Source organism: Canariomyces notabilis (assembly GCF_033297395.1).
Source record: "Canariomyces notabilis strain CBS 508.74 unplaced genomic scaffold N656scaffold_29, whole genome shotgun sequence".
Taxonomy (NCBI): Eukaryota; Fungi; Ascomycota; class Sordariomycetes; order Sordariales; family Chaetomiaceae; genus Canariomyces; species Canariomyces notabilis.
In genome coordinates this window covers 313,941-332,280 of record NW_027041851.1, presented here as the reverse complement: position 1 = coordinate 332,280, position 18,340 = coordinate 313,941, and the positions used below count along the sequence as shown (strand labels likewise).

The 18,340-nt window shown below is 56.6% G+C and overlaps 5 protein-coding genes and 1 non-coding gene across 6 annotated transcripts; 2 read left to right on the top strand and 4 right to left on the bottom strand.

Annotated features, from left to right (window-relative positions):
- Window positions 1-35: 35 nt before the first annotated feature.
- On the bottom strand, window positions 36-746 carry N656DRAFT_815364 (uncharacterized protein; the record flags this gene model as incomplete). Its single annotated transcript, XM_064818388.1, has 1 exon — window positions 36-746. Exon 1 carries the CDS (start codon window positions 447-449, stop codon window positions 36-38), a length of 414 nt encoding a protein of 137 aa, XP_064666427.1. The 5' UTR covers window positions 450-746.
- Window positions 734-4,723, bottom strand: N656DRAFT_783817 (glycoside hydrolase family 55 protein). The gene has a single exon (XM_064816036.1). The coding sequence runs from the start codon at window positions 4,320-4,322 to the stop codon at window positions 1,008-1,010; it is 3,315 nt and encodes a 1,104-aa protein (XP_064666426.1). The 5' UTR covers window positions 4,323-4,723; the 3' UTR covers window positions 734-1,007.
- A 105-nt stretch (window positions 4,724-4,828) lies between these two features.
- Window positions 4,829-10,787, bottom strand: N656DRAFT_832085 (uncharacterized protein). Its single transcript, XM_064818651.1, has 4 exons — window positions 10,288-10,787; window positions 10,199-10,239; window positions 9,394-10,151; window positions 4,829-9,339 (listed from the first exon to the last, which is right to left on the bottom strand). The coding sequence occupies exons 1-4, from the start codon at window positions 10,441-10,443 to the stop codon at window positions 5,255-5,257; spliced, it is 5,040 nt and encodes a 1,679-aa protein (XP_064666425.1). The 5' UTR covers window positions 10,444-10,787; the 3' UTR covers window positions 4,829-5,254.
- Window positions 10,788-11,493: 706 nt separating this feature from the next.
- Window positions 11,494-12,646, top strand: N656DRAFT_377285 (uncharacterized protein). The gene is made up of 4 exons (XM_064809442.1): window positions 11,494-11,601; window positions 11,663-12,049; window positions 12,105-12,164; window positions 12,221-12,646. The coding sequence occupies exons 2-4, from the start codon at window positions 11,731-11,733 to the stop codon at window positions 12,424-12,426; spliced, it is 585 nt and encodes a 194-aa protein (XP_064666424.1). The 5' UTR covers window positions 11,494-11,601; window positions 11,663-11,730; the 3' UTR covers window positions 12,427-12,646.
- Window positions 12,647-13,247: 601 nt separating this feature from the next.
- N656DRAFT_t128 lies at window positions 13,248-13,332 on the top strand. Its single transcript has one exon. It is a non-coding gene; the product is annotated as a tRNA-Ala (tRNA).
- Window positions 13,333-13,920: 588 nt separating this feature from the next.
- On the bottom strand, window positions 13,921-18,024 carry N656DRAFT_783810 (ARM repeat-containing protein). The gene is made up of 4 exons (XM_064816035.1): window positions 17,791-18,024; window positions 15,411-17,718; window positions 14,492-15,228; window positions 13,921-14,430 (listed from the first exon to the last, which is right to left on the bottom strand). The coding sequence occupies exons 1-4, from the start codon at window positions 17,834-17,836 to the stop codon at window positions 14,231-14,233; spliced, it is 3,291 nt and encodes a 1,096-aa protein (XP_064666423.1). The 5' UTR covers window positions 17,837-18,024; the 3' UTR covers window positions 13,921-14,230.
- Window positions 18,025-18,340: the final 316 nt, after the last annotated feature.

The following is an 18,340-nucleotide window of genomic DNA, read 5'->3' as shown; positions in this document are numbered from 1 at the left end:
GGAAGCAAAGTGAGAGAGGAAGGAAGAGGGCGGGCCTACAAATGATCCATCTCAAGCGCAACCAACACCAATGTCTTCAACCGCTCGACACTATCCAAAAGTTCCGCCACCTCCTCCTTGCCAAACGGCCAGCGGAGGGACGTGACCACGCCCTTCATTCCATCTATCTTCTGCGCCTTCTTTTTGATGCGTTCCAGTGTTTGTTGGTACTGATCGAGTGGCCCATCCTGCGCAGCGAGCACAGTAATCGCTTGATACCAGGGCTCGTCAAACTCTCCATCCTCGAAACGATATCTCAAAGTCGTCAGAAGGTGATAGATGTTTGAGACCTCTATGGCGATGCGGGAGCGCTCTTTTGGCGCGTCTCTCACCTTGCCGAGGTAGTCGACAATCACTACTGTCAGCTGCGAGATGGCGATGAGACTCGCCGTGATACTAAGAGGGTCCATAACGAGAATGGCTTCATTGGCTTGGACAGCGGGATGGGTTTACGCCTTGGGAAGAGGCAGCTGCGGTTAGCGTGACCTTTTGGTTGTTGCTTGCATAATGAGATAACCCGAATCGTGTGGTTCCTGCCCAAGCTGCAGCCCGAGAGCGAGGAGTTGGAGTGGACCCCTCCAGGTTGCCTCGTTTCTGCCGTCAAGCAACAGACAGGTCTTCCTAACCTAGTTGGGAGAACCAACGCCAAACCGCTCAACGACCTTGAATAACAAGCGATAGCTAAAGAATACAGCGGTTAACTAAGGTATATATGGCCTCTAGTATATTAAACAAGAGAAATTGGATCAATGACAGGTAAATGGTATGAAAGATTATACCTACGTAATACAACTGTATGTATACAAGAGAAATAAATAGCCCTTCCAGACCCGAAAACAGACTACTCATAGACAGCGTAGTCATCTCTTCATCATCAGATCGGATTATAGATACCCAAGTAGCCGCCGTCCACCTACCTAACCAACTGGACCTATCCAAAAACCACCATCCACCAACAAAGAAACCTCCTATTCCTCCGCCGTCCCAAACAGCGCAACACTGTGCACAAACCCATCAATATTATCCTCATAGTTAACCACATCCACCCCGTCCACCGTGACCATCTTATTAGTCCCCACCGTATTCAGATTATACACCCTCACCTCACTCTTCCCCTCCACACTGAACCCTCTCTTCTGACACCTCGCGCCCTGACCAATCTGGCTGCACGAGACATCATAATTGTCAAAGAAGCTGTACAGCCCCGCACCATACACATACAGCCCGGTACTATCCACCACCCTGAGCGCCCAGCCGGATTCACCAGCCTCAAACACCGGGTCGCTCAACTCAGCCACGGCCGCAAACGGAATGGATGCGTCCGGGTTGGGCTGGTAGTAGGCCGTCTCGGTCTGGATCTGGCCCATAAACACGTTCTGCGAGTCGACAAACTGGTACTCGTACAGCTGGTGATGCTCGACGCCCGTGCCGACCAGCCACAGGGGGCCAGCCGAGCCCTGCACCAGCAGCCCCCGTCCGGCGTAGACGGTGATTTGCTGATTGTCGGCGCCCTCCTCGACGTCGTGGTCCGCCACCCACAGCCAGCAGTTCTCCATGTACAGGGACTTGGCCGACGACGTGATGTGCATGCTCGAGAAGGCGGCGATGCAGTCACTCGCGAGGTTTTCGGCCGTGATGGTTGTGTTGGGGGTCTTTGCACACTGAGGGAGCTGCAGGTCGGAACCGGCAAACCCGCCGATGCGCGTGTGCACTTCCCACATGCCTGAGGGCAAGCCGGCGGGCGAGGCGAGGTTGTACTCGATCAGAATGGCACCGGCCTGCGCGCCGCGCGTGCTGACGATGGTGTTGGACCACTCGACGCGGCCGGTCGCGCCCGATGTGCCGACTTGGACGACGGGTTTGGGGTTGGCGGCGTCGGCGAAGAAGGCACCGGACGAGAGGATCACGGGCAGGGCTTCGCCAAAGATGCGCGAGCCCGCGGGAATCTGGATGGTCTTGGTCACCAGGTACATGCCGGCGTCCAGGAAGACAACCTTGTTGGCCGCTGCGGCCGAGGTGAAGAGCTGGTTGAGCGCGTCCGTGTCGTCCGTGGTACCATCGCCGACCGCGCCGGCGTCACGGGCGCTGACAAACTCCGAGACAGGCAGGTTCTCGTACTGAGGCTTGGACCGCTCGTAAAAGACAGTGCCCTGGGCCAGAGAGGCCGGACGGGGGTTGGGGGTGATGGAGCCCTCAAAGAAGGTTGGGCCGGTGGACGAAGGCGAGTACTTGTGGCCACGGCCCCAGGCCTCAATGACGGACGCACCAGTCGAACCCTCCAGCACGATACCCGATGGCCCGCGGATTGCCGTGGACACGTTGTCGAGGCGGATGTTCTCAAAGACAAAGTTGTTGGCTACCGGGGGAGAGGTCGCGCCGGCGCTGCCGAAGGCGATGCCAACAGGCGTGTCCGTGATCTCGGAGTCCAGAATCGTGATGGAACCGACGTTGAGAGCGCCGGCGTCACTGGCAGCGGTGAAATCGAAGCCCACCCCGCAGTTGTTGATGCTGACGCTCTTGTACGTCCAACCCCAGGACCAGAGCTGCTGGATGGCCGTCTGGGCGTTGTTGATGGTGATGTTGCGCATGGTGAACTGCTGGTTGCCGATGGACAGGGCTTGGGCGCCACCATAGAAGACCAAATCACCAATGTAGCCCCCAGAGCCCTCCTCGATGAAGAGACCCTGGTGCTTGTTGCCGGGAGCCTCAGACATCTTGAAGACGATATTGGACAGCGAGGTCGCCTGGGAGCTGGGCCAGTGGATGCCCCTAACGAGCCTACTCGCCGGGACGCTGCTAACATCGATGACAAAATTGGCGACCTGACGCCAGAACACATTGGTTGCTCCCCAGGCAAGCTTGCCGCCCGGCCCATACGGGTTGGTATCGAGGAGCCAGTCGCCAATGAATCCGGCCGTGGCCTTGAGCACAGGCATGCATCCCGGGTTGCCGATCAAGTGGGTGTAGTAGAAGTCGATGATGGGGCGCGAGACCATGTAGGTGCCCGGGGGGAAGTAGATCAGGCCGGGTGTCTTGGTGCTGCCCGTGCAACCAGGTCCGCAGCGCTCGCCCTCGCTGATGGCCCGGTTGATGGCCTCGGTGTCGTCGGTGACACCGTCGCCCTTGGCGCCGTAGTCCTTCACATTGCGGTAGACCTCGTAGCCAGAGCCAGCAAAAGGGGCAACGCCCTGATGAGCGATCCTGTCAAGCCAGAAATCGGTGCAGGCCGGAGCGGCGATGGTGGTGCTCGACGGGGTGGTCGAGCTGGCAGAAGTGCTAGTCGTGCTAGATACAGCGCTGGTTTGAGAGGTGATCGTTGTGCTAGAAGCGGCAGTGCTAGAAATTGCGCTCGAGACATCGGTGCTGGAGGCGATAGTGCTGGAAGCGGCGGTGCTCGACAATTTGGTGCTAGAGACAGCAGTGCTGGAGACATCGGTGCTGGAAACGGCAGTGCTGGAGACATCGGTGCTGGAGGCATCGGTGCTAGAGGCATCGGTGCTAGAGGCGGTAGTGCTCGAGACTTCAGTGCTGGAAACGGCAGTGCTGGAGATATCGGTACTGGAGGGAGCAGTGCTGGAAACATCGGTGCTGGAGACGGCGGTGCTGGAGACGGCGGTGCTGGAGACGGCGGTGCTGGAGACGGCGGTGCTGGAGACGGCGGTGCTGGAGACGGCGGTGCTGGAAACCTCGGTGCTGGAAACGGCAGTGCTGGAGACCTGGCTCGAGACATCGGTGGTGCTGGAGACATTGGTGCTCGAGGCGGCAGTGCTCGAAGCAGAGGTGCTGGAGACTTCTGTACTGGAGACTTCTGTGCTGGAGACACCGGTGGTGTTGGTTGAGCCGGCAGAAGAGCTAGGCGCACTGGAAACATCGCTAGTCTTGGACGAGATACCGGTGCTCGAGATGTCCGAGGTGGGAATCGCAGTGGTGCCAGACGATACGACAGTGCTTGACACAACGCTGGTGCCGGATGAGACGTTCCCGCTGGAGACAGCCGTGGTGTCGGCGGAGCTCGCGCCGCTGGACGAGCTTCCAATGCTGCTCAAAACGCTGCTGGGAACAAACGATCCCACGGAAGAGCTTGAAGACGACACCGAGCCGGCCGAGCACGGCGGGGGAGGGGGAGGCGACGGGCAGACGGTCGCCGTCTTTCGCACCACGACCGTCACGACGTCTGCCTCGGTCGTGCCATTGCCATGGCCATTGCCCGCGGGAATGGCGGCAATGGCGCCCGAGAGCAGCGCCGACAAGGTAAAGAGCGACTGAAACGAGTGAGGGTGCATCTTGGGCGATGCTGCGACTTATTATTTTTATTCAAATGAATGGCTGCGAGACAAACTTCTCGCCACTGTCGTCGATGGCGTCCCTGGGGCGTCGGGGCGTCGCTGGGAAAGAGGGATCGGCAGCAAGTTTAAAGGCGCCCCCCGCGCTCAAATCCAAAAAGGCTTGCGCCTCATCCGCCCCCTCGTCCCTGCCTTTCCCTCCCGGGCCTCCATCACTGCTGCGACTCCATGGGGATGGTGGCCCCCTCGGTGGTATTCCGAAGAGCCTAGCACCTGAAAAAGGCCGGTAGCGCCCCCAGCTGCAGTGACGCTAAACCCAAATTTGCCTTGGCATCCGGGGATGGAAATTGCGATCCAGGGGAACCATTGAAGGATCCATTGGACGAACCATTGACATCAAGCCCGGGCCAATGGCAGTCATGCTGCAGGAGGAATGGTGTGTTGGACATTTAAGAGCACAAGATCCTCACAGGCCGTAATATTGGATGTGTTCCTTCACAAATATCCGCAAAAAGCCTGAGCTATCGAAAGTACCAACAGTCCTTGTGATACCCCAGTTCAACGCATCGAGCGCATGTCTATCCGTAGCGCAGCCCTGTCCAAAATCTCTTGACAGGCCGGGAGCGAGTGAGTGCTAATGAGGTTGACAGCACTTGATGTGAAATTGTGGATTTGATGCATTTGCCATTTTGCTCCCGAGCCTGCCGATGCGGTTCCCACACACTCGAGATCCAGACAATTCGGCCCAGTTTTCCACCACTACAAGTTGACTACCTACTGAACTATACATCTCTAATGCTGATAATTGTATCGTTTGTGCTAACTAGAAGGGTGCAGACATGTATGTACACGTAGAGCAGCTGTTACCCAAAGAGCCAGAATACATATCAATCACCGACTCACCAGACTCACATCAATCCCAGTCCCAACACTCAAAACGTCGGCGCAATCCTCACACCCACAGGCAACCTCTCTCCATGTCCATGTCCCCCAGACCCAGACGGCAACCCAACATTCCCACTCAGACCCGCACTCCCCAACTTAAACGACCTCAGTGAATTAGTCGACAGCTTGGGCGCATGCGAATTCACCGGCGCACGATTCGAAACTGAACCGGACCCAGACCGCACACTCATACTCCTCCCCACCCTCGCCGCACCATGACCACCACCACCACCCATACCGCCACCACCCCCGGCGACACTGTGGCTACCCACCGACATGACTGGGGAAGGCGGCACCGAGCGACCGCGACCGCGCACATTGAGCTTGCCCATCATGGCCGTCATGGCCGCCGCCGCGTCAAGAGGCGGCGGCGTGGGCGGCGAGCGGATGCCCATGCCCATGCCATAAGGATTCATTCCCATGCCCATGGCGTGACTACCAGTAGGGCCAGCGGCGCTGGCGCTGTGAACCGAGAACTGCGAGGCTCGGCTGTGGAGTCTGCCACGTTGTCCAGGGTTTAAATTGCCGCCATGGGTGGTTTGAGATGGCGGCCCCATCATCATTCTCTCCAGCGAGGTCATCCGCGACAGGGTCTCGGGTGCATGCAGCGGTGTCCTGCCCGAGGAGCTGGCGGTCGACGGCGGGGTGGGAGGGTGGGCGGCGGGTCGGGCTGCATTCTCAAAGTGCTGCTGCTCCATTGCCGCTTGGAGCTGCTCAAAGCTAAAGTTCATGGGAGGCAGCTTGCTGAGCCTGCGGATCGAGCGCATGTTGGCGTCAATGAAGCTCGACATGGCCTGCATGGCCGTCTGGTTTTCGTAGGCAGCCACCGCGCTGGTGGTTTCTGCCGGCGGCGTGCTGGCCCTGGCGAGATGCATGGCGTTGAGCGTCTGTGGCACTGGCCCGATCTTGGGAGCACTGCGTATGCTCGCCTGGATGCGGCTCATGACATTGTCAAAGTCGACGCCTGTCTGGCGGTGCTTCTCGGGGATGTAGGCCGGCGCGGCACCGAGGACTTTTTCTTGCGTGAGGACGAAGAACGAGCCGTCGTGGATCTTCCGCCGCACGAGATTCCAGCGCGCTCGTGCGGGATTGCGCTCCAGCTCCGGTTGGTAGACATTGCACCGGGCGAGCTTGCCGTAGAATACTTCCAGCTTCTTTGCCATCCTCTCAAGTGTTTGCATCAAGAAGCTGGCCAGCACCGTCAACCGCTGGCCGTCACTGACCGCGTCCATGGCCGCGATGCTGTCGAACGCGTCCATGCCATGGCATGCCTCCTCACGTATGTCCTCGAGAAGCTCAATATCAAGCTCGACGCTCTTGGCGGCATAGTTGAAGATGCCGCGTTCCGCAAAGCGGACGTTGTTGCTGTTCTCGCACACAAACTGCCCGACAAGCGCCACTTCCTGAGAGGTCGCCACGGCGTCGGGCGATGTCTTTGCGCGAGCAATAATGCCCAGCACATCCGGCAATCGCATCTCGGTTCCGGAGCCCGCCGAGTCGGCGAGGGCAAATGAGAGCTTCAAGACCAGCTCTTGAAGTTTGGGTCCAAATAATGCTGAGAAGCCACCCTGCAGCAGCCGCGACTGGTAGTCATAAAACATGCGCACGCCAAGGCCAATGTTGACGAGGTGTTCACGCGACCACACATTCTCAGACCCCCGGAGATGCATATCGCTCGTTCCGTCGTCGCTAGCCCCCATGATCTCGTACATCTCGAATTGGTGCGCAACCAGGGTCTCCACTGTCGTACGCAGGTAGGCGGCCCAAAGATCATACAGGCTTGACAGCTCCGGCGAGCTGTGGAAATCGGGCTTGGGCGTCATATGTCCGACAAAGTATTTGGTCAGGAGGCTGCTGACCTCCGGGTTGTTCGTGTGAGCAAGGTTATCGAATGTCCTGGAGCAGTCAACGCCTGCGTTGGACTTGATGATGAGACTCCCTCCGGGGTGAAGGGGAGTAAAGTCAGTGACATCGTATGCTGCTCCGTGAACACCAATCCACATGCGCCCGCCGGGCCGGTGGCCGGTGTGACGGGCAAGCTGGGAAAGCGAGATTGTAGGCAGATTGCACGGTAGCGGTTTAGGGGTCATGAAGACATCCAGCATAAACCGCCTTTCGGCAAAAGCCTTGTTGATGATCATATCAGCAGTCTCCATGGTAGCGCTGCAGTGGTTGTAGATGGCCTTGCGGATACCGTTCATGACCGAGTCGAAGACGGCAACGGAGCCGCAGACATACAGATAACCTCCAAGCCCGCCTTGCTTCTTGGACATGACAAGCTCCGATATGGTAGCTGCCTGCTCCACGATCAGAGCGTCGATGTATCGAGGTGGCATCTCCTTCTCAATCAGATCGCGGGATCTGCGGTCGTACACAAGGCCGCGGCTATCGCGAGAAAAGGCAAGGTGGACCTCCATCAAACCTGCATCAATGTACTCGCGAAGCTCTTCTTCGTAGCAAAACTTTTCTCGGGATTGTACCCCAAGATAGAGGAGATCTCTTCCTGCGGCATTGGTTTGGGACGCAAGGCGAGCCTGCCAGAAGCTCCTGAACGGTGCAATGCCGCTGCCGCCAGCAAAGTAAGCGCAGGGCGCCGCCCGGTCGACCGGAAGCTGGAAATTGAGAGGGCGAGAGACGCCGACGAGAATGTCCTCGTCAGTTTCGATCAGCTCGTCGTTTGAGGATAGGAATGGGTTAAGAAACCCGCTCCCCACGCCGGCGCAGGTGACTTCGCCGTTCCCGGCAAATGTCGGGCAAAGTTTGTATTCGGCGCGCGAGACCGTCAATTCGACCGCTGAGGGTAGCAGCTCTTGGGAGTAGTTGGAAATCGAGTAGGTCCTCGGCACCTCAACGGTGATCAAGTCGGCTAGCCACGACAGATCTCCTGAGAGATCAAATGCTCGATCCCAGATATGCGGGTTCGTGTCCGCTACAGCAGCCTGCAGGAGGTCGCCGAGCGAACCTCTAACTGGCCACTCGGTCGTTGCAAGAACTTGGAGGACCGTGTTGGATGATGCGCGCACTAACTCATGGACTTTCAGGGCGAGTTCCTTTGTGATGGGGGCAAGGTGTCCTCGTCTTAGGATGTCCTTCACCGTTAGCTGTGGCGTGGAAGTACGACGCACTGACCCCAGGTGCTGGGCAAATCGCTGCCATTGTGCATTCAGCGTGACCCTGTAGTCGAGGTAGTCGGCGAGGCCCAAGGCCGCAGCGACCTTTGCGCACTCTTCCCAGCTATTCAGTGGCATGACAGCGAGGCGGTCGCCTGGCTGGAAGGTAATACCCGTGTTCTCGAGATCGAGTGTAACCATGGCAATGGAGCGGTTCGGGTCTGAGTCGACGAACGAACGGCTGAGCACGCGCGACCTGTAGCGGCACTCCTCAAAGGTGCCGCGCATCTGGTGTGGCTCGACCATGATGTTGCCGCGGTAGGGTTCCAGGCGCTCTTTCATCGCCTCGGAGAACTGCCTATGTGTTTCCTCCCAGGGTTTGCCATTCATGTCCGGGGCTCCAGAAAGGCCATTAGTCTCGGTCCGTCCCGTCTTACTCGCGATCTCAAGAATGCCAAAGACCTTGTACCGATGCGTACCCATGAAGCCGCGCTCCCCCGTGTACGCCTCGATAATCCCATCGAGCACTCCCATCAGCCGCGGGTCTCCGGACTGCTGGACAAATTCCGGGATGCGATAGTGGTACTCGATGGCTGCGATGAAGGCCCTCATGTTCGTCGGCAGCCACGCGCGGAGGTGGAGGCCCTCCTTGCCAAGGAAGGAGTCGTACTTCTTGCGGCCAAGAAAGGCATCCATGACGAGGAATGGCGGAAACTGCAGACCAGAGGATGCAGGACATCGTCTGCTGAGCGGTGCTGAGAACTTGCCCCATCGAATCCACTGGTGGCCCGGGACGTAGTTTTCGCCAGAGTTGGGATTAGTGTTGATCGAGTGGAAGGCATTGGGCATGCGCTCGAGAATCTCCTTTAGGCGAATCATCTCTCGGAGAAGGCCCTCCACATTCCGATTCATGACGTGTTCCTGGCAGGCGGCAATGGCATCTGGGCCGTGTTGGAAGGATGCTGTTCCGTGTTTAGCGGAAACACCGAGAATCACAGTACTCATTCAGCTCTTACCTGACGTCTCGGCGCAGCCCTTCTGGAAGGCTATCTCGGTTCTCTCGCCGAAAACAGGCCAGCGCATCTCCATATTGTCAAAGCGGCCAACGTACGGATATGTCGACGCAGGATTCTTGATCTTCATGTTCAGGCTGGATTGGTCCGGGAAGCTGAGGAAAGGAATGGAGCGGCCGAGCCGTCTCGAGATCTGCCAGTATGGGAGTGCGATGCATCGAGGAATTCCCACAAGCTCCTCCCCAAGGTCGTCACCCATTTCACAGTTGGGTCGGTACCTGGTAGAAGTCACCGTCACGCCCTCATGTCCGTCGTTCTTATCCTCGTATCGGTAGATGGAGCAGAGCATGCCCAATGCCACCACAGCAGCCCACAATGCTTTATCGGGAATGACGTCCTCTGTTCCTTCGACCAGAGGGAGTGCGGCGACGGACTCCCGCACACGGCCCCTAGCCACGCAGCCCGGCATCCGCTCGCACAAGTCCGACCATATCCTTCCGGGGGAGTTAGCGAGCGCGCCGGGCGCCTCCTCGTAGTCGGGAGGGCAAAAGCCATGTTCGGCACTGAGGTGTCCATCCTTCCACCCCGTCCTCGGGCCTATCTCCTCTGCCCTGATCATTACCTGCCGCGCAGGAGCCCCAAGAGCAACGGCTAGCAGATCATGCTCGGCGGCATTGAGCGAGTCTATGTTCTTCATGTTGCCAATCTCCTTTGGCGTTGGGATGTTGGCGTAGAGTATCTCATTGATGGCCTTTCGCTCCCTGTAACGGTTAGCTTGAGAAGCGAGGCCGGGACGACCCACGCATACCTCATCCGGAGCCATTCTTCGGCATCAACTCCTCTAGGGATCTGCCTCATGTTAGCTGTGGTTGGGTGTTTGCTGCCGGCGGGCCTTACGTCGAAAGCAGCATGGATATCGCCAGGCTGGCAATAACCCGAAAAGGTGCAGCCCCTTGGACCCATGCGACTGCTGGACCTGCTGTTGCCAGAGACTGAACCAGCAGGACACTGGCCACCGGCCATGCCCGACACTGGGCAAGATTTCATCGACATTATGAAAGGAAGGGCACCCGGCACAGCGAAGGAACAGCCACTAGCATTAGGAAACAGAAAAAGGGTATCAAAAAGGGGCCACCAGGGCAATGTCGAAGTGAAGACAAGTCAGCGCGTGATGTGGCTTGGTGGAAGCATCAAGCCGCATTGGGCAGAAGAGGAGCTGCCAAAGGGCCAGAGAACAGAACGGGGAGGCAGGATTGAGGTTATATCAACCGCCAAGACAGCTTGAGTCATCATCACAACAAGCAGAACAATTCACGGTACCTACCAAGCCATGGCAGCGGACCCATGGGCGCGTCTCGAACCCAAGCACTCGAAGGGCGGTTAAAATTAGGTTCCCTGTTCAGTGGTTTGGGCCATCCCTAGCGTCGACGTTAATTGCAACAAGCTCGTTGCTTGCTCCTAGACTTTTTGAAACAAGCTTCTGCTTGTCTGCTGGGAGATGCCTGTTGCAATATGCGACGAAGAGGAAAGGTACTAAGGTAGAGCTAGGCTCTGGAGTTTCATGATCCTAGGGACGCTGGGACAGGAAAGCGGACATTGTTCCTGTTCGTGGTCAGTCACTCCGACCTTGTTCAGACATTGTCGGAGGATGGCGCTCGACAGGAAAGAAAAGCTGGGAGGCTTGTCTGGGGAATGTGGGGCTGGGTGTCACCCTGAGCGGATTCATCCAATCACTTCATCGTCCCAAAAACTCAGTGGAGAACGGAGACGCTGTGGGTCTTCCGCCAAGCATCGTCGGGAAGGAGCCGTAGGGCAACCGCCAGATTCACCTCATCACATCAACTTCACATACCGGTACCTTACCTGCAAACATCAGCGCAAGATCAGACGTGGCGTTGTCCCGGAAGTTTTCCCAAAACTTACCTAATACACCGTAACGTTTAATGACTGACTACGTGTATTCGAGAAATCGGACTACCTACTTAGCCGCGCGCCCCAAAAATGTGTGACGGTTGCTAACCATGAGGTCAGGTACATATGTACATACATAGCTGACACAGCTAAACCGCACAACAACGGACCTTTCCATCGTACGATAGATTGTTGGAGATCTCTGGCGTGTATTTGTTGGGAAGGTTGATGCGCTTGATTATGAGTGCGCGCATGTGCATACATCGCAGCAGCGCGAGACGGAAACCGCATTTGAACCAGGTTTGAGCATCAAACCGCCAAGCCGCCAAGGCTTCCAAAGCCCTGACTACCTACCGAACAGAGAATGCTTCTCCACGGAGCATTTCTATCGAAAATAGTCTGCCATCCTAGTGTAAGTGCAGGGTCGCAATGGACCCCGCCGGACGGGAGTCACGGGACCCCTTGAGAAGCATTCGTCATCTCATCGGTGAGACCCTCTACCGGTTGACATTGGCACAGAATCTTCAGACTAACATACGGTATGCCCTATGGATGATCACTTTTTCGTGGTGCTTACACACAAGGTCAAGACATACAGCAAGCTTGAAGAGATTGTACTTAGCTTCATATCGCTCTTGCTGGTTACTACAAGTATGCTCCGCCGGCACTTGTAAACACAAGTCGATCACTGCAGGATCGTCCATTCGACCATGTGGCCGTAGACTGCATACCAGTTATTGGTACCCAGGTACTCCTCCAGACTAAACCGAAGTGAGTTTTCGTTCTCCAACAAACAACCCAAGGCGTCACGGTGAAAAACTCATCCCCATATGTACAATACCATGAGATTTATGGTGCAACCGATAAGTTTCGCCGGCCTATTACCGCTCAACAGAATTGCACTGACTCCGGTAATCACCACGAGTATCGCTTAGGTACTCGAAGTCGACGGGAAGTGGGCGGATTCACTGCCCAGGGGCAAAGCATGACTGCAAGTGGGAAGTGGGAGTCAAGTGCGAACCGACCTATGCCGACCGGCGTCCCAACCGACGTTATCCCTTCTCTCTCTCCTCGTCGCTTCCTGCTCGCCTCCACCCTTCTACGGAGGCTGTCATGCCAAAGTAGGATGTGGTGTCAAGAATTACAATATCCCTGGCGAAGTGCCACTGACCTCCGTGGGCACAGATGTTGCCGCGTCATCAAATGCTTGGCAGCACTCGGGGGCGCCCAGGTACCTATTGAGTGTACTGTACATATACACGTGGTATATGGCACCGCTTCCATGTTGATTGCCTGAGTCTCTCCGTGTTTTGGCAGACCTGTGTCTGAACCTGAGTTCATCAGCTTAGGTCGATCTGTTTTCCCAGCCTTTCCAACCTTCTGAGTTCTCTCCATGGAGCTCAATAGTATGCTCATGGTTTAAGCTCCAGAGGTACTGGCCTTCCCCTTCTTTCCCTTTGCCATTTTAAGCTAATTGATCTCGCCATGCAAGTTTTAGGTCTTTTCTGCTCCAACTTGGGGAACCAGGCTGTCTCCGGCCAGCAGGCACTTTTTGTTGTTCCACCTTGAAAAGTGGCCTTCACTGTTCAAAACCGGAAAACGACAACCATCAGCCACCGAGTCACACAACATGAGGCGAATAATTACTCTAGTCTCAAGTACTTCTTATCCCTCTTCATCCCCCAATCTCCATCTAACGCTACCCGTGCCAACCGCGTATGTCATACCTTAATCCTGTTACCTGAAACCTCCGAATTGCCAGAGGCAATGTCTACCTACCTAAGGAAAGGGGCCGACCCTACATAGCTCCACCCTAACCCTTCACCCTCATAGTCCGTCCCCACCCTCGAACCCCGATCCACATTAGGGCTGTACCCCTGAACTCCAGTCTCCAGTCTCCAAACCACCGATTCAACAAAACAACTCCCGACAATTCTTTCAGTCAAGGGCGTGTGGCTCAGTTGGTAGAGCGTTCGCTTAGCATACTCTCCTGTATGCGAAAGGTCCTGGGTTCGATTCCCAGCTCGTCCATATCATCAAGAGATGTCTGGCAGAACAGTCTGTTGGTTGTTATTTTGGCACTTTTTACGTACGCCCTTCCCCGGGCCCTCGCAACCCACGATCAGAGCGACTCTGACTATCCCCTTTTGCCTTCTGTTAGTTCAACAACGACAACTGCCATGTTTGCTGTATTTGCTACGACGAGACTCTCTGCTGCTGCCCACCTTGTATGACAAAGGCAGGTAAGCGGACGGGAGCTCGATCAGGGGGCTGGGCCAAACTCTCAAGGAAATGGAGGATAAGGTAGGAGTGTAAATTGCAGCCAGCCTATTTCCTCACGTCCCCATGTCAACATCATGTCAATGGACTCAATTCCTCAGGCATATTTCAGACTCTTAAGCGAAGCGCTGCCGTCAGTCTGGTAAACGACAGCTCACAGTTTTGTCGTCGGCCGTGGTGGCAGATGCTTCGCGTTGATCCTCGTATGAGGGCTACTTACCCGTGAACCGGGCCATGGATGAGCTCGTGTCAGTCCACCGCTGCCCCCGAGGCTCATCTAAACATGGGGCATGTTAACATATTCCACCCACAGAATCACGGAAAACTTTGATCCGCTTCAACGGCAGATTGGAATCTGACATGAGCATTGACATTATCGCTCATCACCGCCATGAACACATGGAGCTTCTATACCTGACATAGCTGAACAACTTTTTACCTCCCCCCTCATGACCTTTATACCAACCGAACCGAACCCTCCTCGTCATCATGGATTGTAAAGGACATGTCATTAGGTCCGAACTCATAGCTCATCATGGCATGGCATGTTCAGTCATCATCAAAGCCCTCCTATACATCCCACATCCCATCTCATCCCATCGGTCACCCCACACCACCATCTTGAGTCCAGTCACGAGCCGGGCCCATCTCAAGCCACACCCGCCAGCTTCAGAACATTCGGATGGCTCGCAAAGAGATCCCGCTTGGCGTTATACAAGAGGAAGACAATCTTGCGGACAATCTCCCTTGCGTCCTCGTCCAGCTGCTCCTCCGGCGGACTGAGCACCGCCTCAAGGACGGGGATAAGCTTGGGCGTGAGCTGCTGGATAGTCGGTTCGCCTTGCTCATCTGCGGGCGGGACGGTCAGACTAACAGTCATAACTCGATTGATGGACACAAAACAACTTACAAAGCTTGAGAAGACACTCGTACACAGGCGAGTTCTCCTCATAATCATCCTTGAGCGGGAGCAGGCCAATCAGCGCCGGAAGAACATCCGGGATGGGCACCTGACCCGGGTGTGCCATGATCATGCGGGACAGGCAGCCGGCAGCATTGTCCTTGATGCGCGCCTCCTGGATCTGCAGCATGGGCTCGAGCTTCTGGAGGATGCTGGTATAGTGGGGCAGGTAGACGTTGCTGTCGGTCGAGTGGTAGATGAGCTGGCCAGTGGCATACGCGGCGTTGCTCTTGGTCTCGAGATCCGGGTCTGACAAGCGCTTGAGGAGGACCTTGAGCAGCTTTTCTGTGTACGGCGTTACGGCCGCCTCCATGTTGGCAGCGCATTCGGCAATAACACCGACGCCGGTGGAGCGCTCAATGTTCTCTGACTCGGCAGCCGCGAACTTTAAGATGGGCTTCTCAAAGATCTTCCAGAGCTCGGCGAAGCCAGGACCAAGGGCCACGGCGAGGCCGATAACAACGTCGAGAGCCGTGTCAATGACGAGCCAGTCGTACTCGGACGAGCCTTCAACTTCTTGCTCCTCGTCATCGTCTCCAAGGTCTTGCTGGCAAGGGTGGGAACGAGTAATTATTGTGGTGATGGCCGTGACTACCTCCTTCATGAACTCCTCTTGAGCAAGAATGGCCGGGCCGCAAGCCTTGAGGGTGGCTGCAACGTTGCGATTGATCTCGGTGACGACCGATCTGTCTTCAATTAGCATCGGCCACGACAACGAGGATTCAAACTGCCACGGAGGATACAGGGCAATCAGGAGTAGATAAATACGCGTTCTCAGCACCCGCAAAAATGCGTCTGAGTGAGCTGGGTAATAACGCAAGGTGCTCATCATATAGGGAGAGGGAAAAGGAGCAGACTGCAAACGTACCGATCGTTCTCCTCCTGCCACAGCGCGAGGGTGGCTTTGGACACAATCTCGCCAAGCTTGACCAGGGTGCCCGTCGGGGGGTTCTTGAGGGGAAGGCCGGGCTCCCAGCTTGTGCCCGTCTCCTGCTCCATGAGCTGCCAGACACGCGCATACGACCGCCAGAGGGTGGCAACGGCGGCCTTGCGGCAGCCCTCGTATGGATGGTCAGCGAGCGCGGAGACCTTCTCGACGGCTCTCTCAAGGTACTCTGTAATTTCTTGAGGGCCACAAGCGTATGTGATGACGTCGCCCAGGATTTCAATGGCAACTTCCTTCTCCAAAGCCTCGGGCGTGGCACCAATGCCATCGAAATCATCGTCTTCATCATCGTCCATCCAGTCGCCATCCTCATCAGCGTTCTTGATCTTCAGCTTCTTGCCAGCTGTAATGATTTCATCGTCGGTGCCGACAATGCCCTTCTCCTCCTCGCTGAGGTGCAGCTTGATCTCTTCTTCTTCAAGCTCCAGACTTTGGAAGAGGCCCTTGAAGACACCGGGCAGGAAAGGGGCAAACTCCTTCTCGTAGACCTTTGCGAGCGAGCTCCACAAGATGAAGCTGCTTTCCCTGAGCCTGGAGTTATCCAGATGCAAAGCCTCCTCGCTGGACCGCATCAGGTCCACGACGTAGGGCTGGAAGGTCTGAGCACCAACAGCAGCGGCGATGCGGCCCATCGAGTCGCAGACGCCGCTCCGCAGCGCGAGGTCGTCCTCTGACTCCTTGATCGTAAGGTAGGCCCCGAGCGCATGCACAACCTGCTCGAAGTAAGGCTTGAACTCTTCGCCCAGGGACTCGGCAATAGCTCCAAGCGCGCCCGACGCGGCGATCTTGATTTTGGAGTCGTTATGGTTCACCAAGGCGCCGATGTTGCCGACCAGCTCAGCAGCGTACTGCTTCAGGAATTCGGAATCGAGACCCTCAGACATGGCATCGAGAGCATTGCAAACAGAGCGAATGATGTCGTTGTTTTTCTTGGCAAGCTTTTGGTCCGGGGTGGCCTGCATGGCCGCCTGCAGATTCTTGACAAGAGCAGCCATGACCGGCTCGTTGTACGCAGAGAGCTCCTCAGCAATATCGTCGGCTAAACGGGCAAGGCCGATGAGAGCGGTGTGCCTGACGCCGATGTCGGGGTCGTTGAGCAGCTGTATAACGACGGGCATGATGGACTTGATTTGCGACGAGATGAAGTCCGGCGCACCCTCCACGACAGTGCCAAGCGCGAGGATGCCTGCCTTCCGGTAACCCGGCTCGCTCGAGGCAGCGAACTTGGGAAGGGCATCGAGGAGAGGGACGATAACCTGACGAGGCGGAAGGTCGTTTGCCAACTGGTCGAGCAGGGCCAGCGCTGTCCTTGCGGCGCCCATTTCATCCTCATCCTCATCGTCGTCAATCTCTGTGAGGATGAGCAAGCTCTTTTGTGTGAGCTCCTGACCCATGTCCTTCATTCCCTGGATCTTCATCCGGCGGTAGCGGACCGTTTGGGCGAGGAAGGCTAGCGCCTGCGTCCGGACGTCTTCATCCGCCTGCTTGTTCGCCGCCAGGTCAATCATGAATTGGACGAGATCTCTGAGGTATTTGCCGAGCAGGGCGGACTCGTAAGCCAGGAACTGCTGGAAGACCTCGAACGCCTGCTTGGTCTTCTCCTCGTCGCCAGCCTGGACAACGTCCTTGAGGACGTCGACCATAGCCGGGATCAAGGTCTGAAGAGTCTCGACGGACTCCTCATCCTCGAGGGGCTCGAACAGCAGCAGCATGGCACCGATCGACATCATGGAGTTTATGCGGACGTCGGCGCTCTGTGGGTCCCGGAGCGTGTGGCCGAAAAGCGCCAGGAGCTTGGCCATGTCATCGGCAAACGTTGTCGGGTTCTCCTCCAGCAAGCTGAAGATGATGTAGGAGCCAACCTCACGCTGGCTCACGTCGTTGCTGCTGATCAGCTGGAAGAGGGCAGGAAGGAGGTCGGGCCACTCGCCGTCCTCGAGGTCGAGGGACGCGATGGCGGCGACAAGACGCGCATTGGCATGGCGAGCGCGGGGGGTCTGCTCGTTCATGGTGGCCTCCACGAGGTGCTGGCGCACGGCGGGCTTTTGCTCCTTGGGAATCTTTTCCCAGTGCTTGATGGCCAGTCGGGCGGCCTGCACGGCAGCCTGCTGCCTCACATTGACGTCCCCATGAGTTGCGACAATCTCAATGAGGAGAAGGAGGGACTCGGGGTGAGTGTAGTAGTTCTTTTGCAGGTCGGCGGTCACTGCCTTTATTTTCTGGGTATCGGCTGGAAGAGGAGCAAAGCGGTCAGCGGGGTCCTTGGGTAACAAGACGCGATCGCGACTGTTCAGGCACTTACGGACTTGGGTCTCCTGCAGGAGCGCGGCCAACCTCTGTTTATCCATGCTCGCGGCCTGGTCTCTCTGAAAGAAAGGGGTATCAAAAAGAAAAGGGAGAGCGAAGCGGAAAAGGAGAATGGTAGAGGAGACCGTCGGGTAGCTGAGGACAGAGGTTGCCGAAGAAAGGGTCCTGGGCAGCAGCGAAAAGGAAAAAATTTGGTTGTGGAGTGGGAATTGATAAAGCGATTGCCTAGCGCACACGTTGAGCGGGGCAACCAAGGAGGGGTCCAACGGTAATCAAGGTCCCCTAACCCTTAACGTTCGACTTAACGCAACGTTAAGCTGGACACGACGTTTCAGTCAAGGCGTTCCACAGTTGTGCCTTGAAGGGTTAATCGGAGGGATCGAGTAAGCTCAGAAAAATAAGGCAATCAATCTGGGCTGACTGCATCTTAGCCGCGGAGTGAGCATACAATGGGCTTCCTGTTAAGCCCTGCCTAACTGCCGTTGCAAGTCTGGCCGCTAAATGCTATCACAGGCACCAAACGTTCTGTTAACGTTAACTTAGGT